Source organism: Octopus bimaculoides, chromosome 26 (genome assembly GCF_001194135.2).
Source record: "Octopus bimaculoides isolate UCB-OBI-ISO-001 chromosome 26, ASM119413v2, whole genome shotgun sequence".
Taxonomy (NCBI): domain Eukaryota; kingdom Metazoa; phylum Mollusca; class Cephalopoda; order Octopoda; family Octopodidae; genus Octopus; species Octopus bimaculoides.
Window position 1 is genome coordinate 203,625 of NC_069006.1, and position 4,580 is coordinate 208,204.

Here is a 4,580-nt window from a genome sequence, read left to right on the forward strand (position 1 = left end):
GGAGCGAGTGAGTGAGAGCGGGAGCGAGTGAGTGAGAGTGGGAGTGAGTGAGTGAGAGCAGGAGTGAGTGAGTGAGAGAGAGAAAGAGAGGTAGGCAGTGTATAGACTTACATTGATACTCTTGGGCGTGTCTGAGTCGGCAGTGAGTAAGACAGCCTCGTTGGAGTCAGACCCTTCGACCTGGAGGAAACAGTTTGTGGTGTGCCCTATACCACTTGGCAGTATCTTGTCCCTCAACATAGCATTTATCACAGTACTTTTACCGTTTGATGTCCTGGCATAGAGGAAACACAACAACATCAGCAACAACATAGTAACACACCATTAAGTACTACAATAATTTGTTATATAAGTACCAGTGATATCATGAGGTTGATAAGTAACTGACTAAACTCCCTCACCACCATACACCAAAAAACAAAAAACATATTTAGTAACCTGATAGGTAGAGGCAGAGCTAAACATATAAAGTCCCTAATTACAATTAGTGTAACACACAGGGATGAAAGACAATAAGGGAGATTTCCTTCAGGGTTTTTTGATTCCTAGAAATAGCAGCTCCCCCACCACAAATTGTCAGTCATTATTTTAAGTAATAGAAGGACATATTGGATAGGTGCAGGCATGGCTGTGTGGTTGAGAAGCTTGCTTCCCAATCATGTGATCTTGGGTTCAGTCCTACTGCATGGCACCTTGGGTAAATGTCTCCTGACTACTAATGCTCCAGACTGACCAAAGCCTTGCAAGAAGATTTGATAAACGGAAACTGAAAGAAGCCTGTCATGTGTGTGTGTGTGTGTGTGTGTGTGTGCATCACACACTGTAAAGTGATTGACATTAGAAAGAGCAGCACAAGTGCCTTTCTCCATTTTTATCCTTTAAATAGACATTAAAACAATGATGATGATGATGATGATGATGAAGACAGAGACCGGTAGACGATGTTTGTCCCAGATACTGAAAGAATGACTGAAGTAAAGACAATATTCGGAACACTTCTGATCATAATTTTGTCCACCAGTCAGAATGAAACCTAGGGCTAAACAGTAATAACAACAGCCACACACACACACATATATATATATATATACGTACAAAACAGACTGACTTACCGACCAAAAAAGACCACTTTCATGTGATCCCTGGATAACACTTCTACAATTCCATCCACTTTCTGCTTGAACCCTTTCACTCTTTCTGCATAATCATCTGTTACGAGATCTTGAGCAACTTTCAAGGTTTCTGAAAATAATATGCGACATATAGGAGAGGGAGAGAGATAGAGAGGGAATGGGGGGAACGTGTGTGTTTGTGTGTGTGTGTGTGCACTGGTCTTGACATCACGTGAAGATTGTAAACCAGCATCACTGTCACAGAAATTTTGATACATTCTTAGATTCCTTTAACCCTTTTGATACCATATTTTTGCTGAAATACAAAGCTTTATTATAATTAATCTTCAAAATAATGACATAATCAGGAAAATATATTTGTCATTATTAAGTTGGTGGTTGGAATGTAAATTAACAGGAAAATTTGATTGGTTTTAATTTAGTTCACTCTCCAGCCTTTTAGCATTGAGATTGTCATATTTGGTACTTATTTATCTGCATTATAGAGGTTTTCAATCTAGTTTGGATTCTTTGCTATCAAATTTGATGGCAAAGAATTTGGAGAATTTGATGGCTAAGAAAGCAGAGACATACAGGGTGGACCAAAAGTCACACACCATAACATTTGACATTTCATTCCTATTACACTATTATTATTATTATTATTATTATTATTGAGAGAGCAGCATATGTCATCAAAGTGACACTGGGGTACAAATATACGAAGCCCAGTATATTCCTCGTGACTACCCATCTGATAAGGATACACCATGCACAGGCATCACAACCATATATGTGGTGACATAGCGATCTCATATCAAGATAAACAACACATGACCTTGTCGGTGGGGCCCAGTTGGAATTTTCTTCAGGTCAAACAGTCCACGTGTTCATCATTATTTTATTTATTTTATTCAATTTTAGAAAAACTGAAGCAGGTCTTTGGACATTTCCATTTCCAGAGCGTATCCGAACTTATTTTGTGCTTTGGCTTTTGGTCCACCTTTGTAGAATAATTATGTCCCTGACAACATGGTTGCAGAAACACCTTCTGGGCTCCTCTGGACCAGGTCTGACTCAGGGGTAGAGGAGTAGATGAAGACGTGAAATGATAAATACCTTGAACAAAGGAATCACATTCATAAATGTACTCCCCAATCTCTCTGAAGATGTCATTGATGCGTTTCTTGGCTTGGCCAAAAAGTTTCAACGGGGAGGGGGCTGAGGAGTGTCCGTTGCCGAGGTTACGGGAATCGTGTTTGTCACTTAGGTTCAACATGTCCAGTCTTCCCAGCAAACGTCCTGACATGTTCAGCTCACAGGGTTTTACCTGACGGAAGACAACAAAAACAAAAAAACATAAATTACAATAAATTTAAAAACAAAATATACAAACAACCATTGTTTCTAACATAGGACCAAAAGCCAACTATTTTGAGAAGCGAGGGTTGATCCTGATAGTTTAATAATAATAATAATAATAATAATAATGATCCCTTCCTCTTTAGGCAGAAAGCCAGAAATTGTTTTAGGGGCGGAAGCTAGTCAATTAAGTGTTAACGATTCTGTCAGCTCACTGCCTTAAATGACGAGAATAATGATAATGATAATTTTAGCAAGAGGCACAAGGCGTGGTGCCTCTTGCTGAAGGTGGAGGGGGCTACTCGATTACATCAACCTCGGTGCTTGGCTGCTATTTATTTTATGGACCCCGAGAGGATAAAAAGCAAAGTTGACCTTGGCAGCATTTGAACTCGGAATGTCTTGCTGTCTTAATAATAATAATCCTTTCTACTAAAAAGTAAAACTTTGCAGGAGGGGACTAGTTGATTACATCGACCCCAGTGTTTCACTGGTACTTAATCTATAGACCCCGAAAGGATGAAAAAGCTAAGTCGGCCTTAGCAGAATTTGAACTCAGAATGTAGCGAGACAAAATACCGCTAAGCATTTCACCCAGCTTGCTAACAATTCTGCCAGCTCACATCCTTAATAATAATAATAATAATAATCCTTTCTACTAAAGGCACAAGACCTGACATTTTGGGGGAGGGGCCCAGTTGATTCCATCGACCCCAGTGCATAACTGGTACTCATTTCATCAACCCGAAAGGATAAAAGGCAAAGTTAACCTTGGTGAAATAACGATTTCATTAATTTGACAACAGGATGAGGGGGTGGGGGACAAAGTGTGGAAATTTACATATAATGAAATGATAAAATAAATTATAAAAAGAAAAAGAGAGTATGTGTACATGAAGTACAGTGAAAAGGAAGGGAAACACATTATACGGAGGTGAACAAAAAAAAGGGGGGAATGATAAAGATGGAGTCCTCCTGATCCAGGATGACCTCTCCGGATAATCAAGGAACCTTACTATTCAAGATCTCCCTGAGCACTAGGGGCAAGTGTACCTCTCAATTCCCTTTCTCTGACTCAAAGGTCTACGCTTAGAGAGGTACCAGCCACTCTCGACATTTTTTGCAACTTTCAATAAACTCACTCGAGGACACCACTTCCCTCTCCATCCTCAATTTCCTTTCCAAGTGAAACGATGAGACTTCCTCTCCCAAAGAGGGATGTATCGGTCCTCATACCTTTCAGCCTCGTCCACCAGGCAAAGGAAAACTGAATTACTTGCCTGATTAAAGGTGGACAGTAGGGTAATCATCACTATGGACTTGGCCAATAGACAGATCTGTCCCACACGTGACAGCAGCTGACATAAACCCCGTAAGTCAGCAATAATAATAATAATAATAATAATAATAATCTCTTCTACTTTGGACACAAGGCCTGAAATTTTTTAGGGGAGGGAGGGAGCCGATTACACTGACCCCAATACTTGATAGGTATGTGATGGCCGAAATGCTGCTAAGTATTTCGTCCAGTGTGCTAACAATTCAACCAGCTTTTGGTTTTAATAATAATAATAGTAATTCTAATTTTGGCACACATACACACACATAGGTAGACATACATGCACAAACACACACACATTAAGTATAATTTCTAACACCCTTTCATACAGAAATTAGAGAGACACTTGGTCTACAGTCACTGATCACTACTTCTGTCACCATCACCACTACGACTGCGACACCTACTGCAGCAGTTGTTGTTGTTGTTGTTGTTGAGGCAAGGTGTCCTGTTACAGAAATGTGACATTTGGGGAAATGTCAAAGTCAAACAGATGCCCTGCCAACCAGGATGGGGGATAGAGATGTATGAAGTGAGACGAAAGTGGTGTGATGAGAGGGAGATGTACATTGAGAAATAGCAGCTAAATCTTGCCACTGCCTACTATTTATATAAAAATATAAAGATCAATTTGTGTTGCAAGATTCCTGAGGTGAAATCGTGTGTTGAAACCAATATTGTTCTATTTCAGGATGGTCACTTTTTTTTTGCCAAATAAACACACCATGCACTCTGTGCTTATTTGGCAAAAAAAAAAAAAAAAAAAA

General features: G+C 39.6%; 1 protein-coding gene across 3 annotated transcripts in view; it reads right to left on the reverse strand.

The window, feature by feature from the left end:
* The window catches only part of LOC106881618 (mitofusin-2), a 52,515-nt gene that overhangs the window by 36,692 nt on the left and 11,243 nt on the right, over window positions 1-4,580 (reverse strand). For all 3 annotated transcript variants that reach the window (XR_008266864.1, XM_014932083.2, XM_014932082.2), the window contains exons 2-4: window positions 2,232-2,442; window positions 1,113-1,242; window positions 112-274 (exon numbers count right to left, since the gene is read on the reverse strand). Coding sequence is in view for 2 of the 3 variants with exons in the window: in XM_014932083.2 (XP_014787569.1) it covers window positions 112-274; window positions 1,113-1,242; window positions 2,232-2,421 (483 nt within the window). In the remaining variant the exon portion in view is untranslated. The remainder of the gene's footprint in view (window positions 1-111; window positions 275-1,112; window positions 1,243-2,231; window positions 2,443-4,580) is intronic.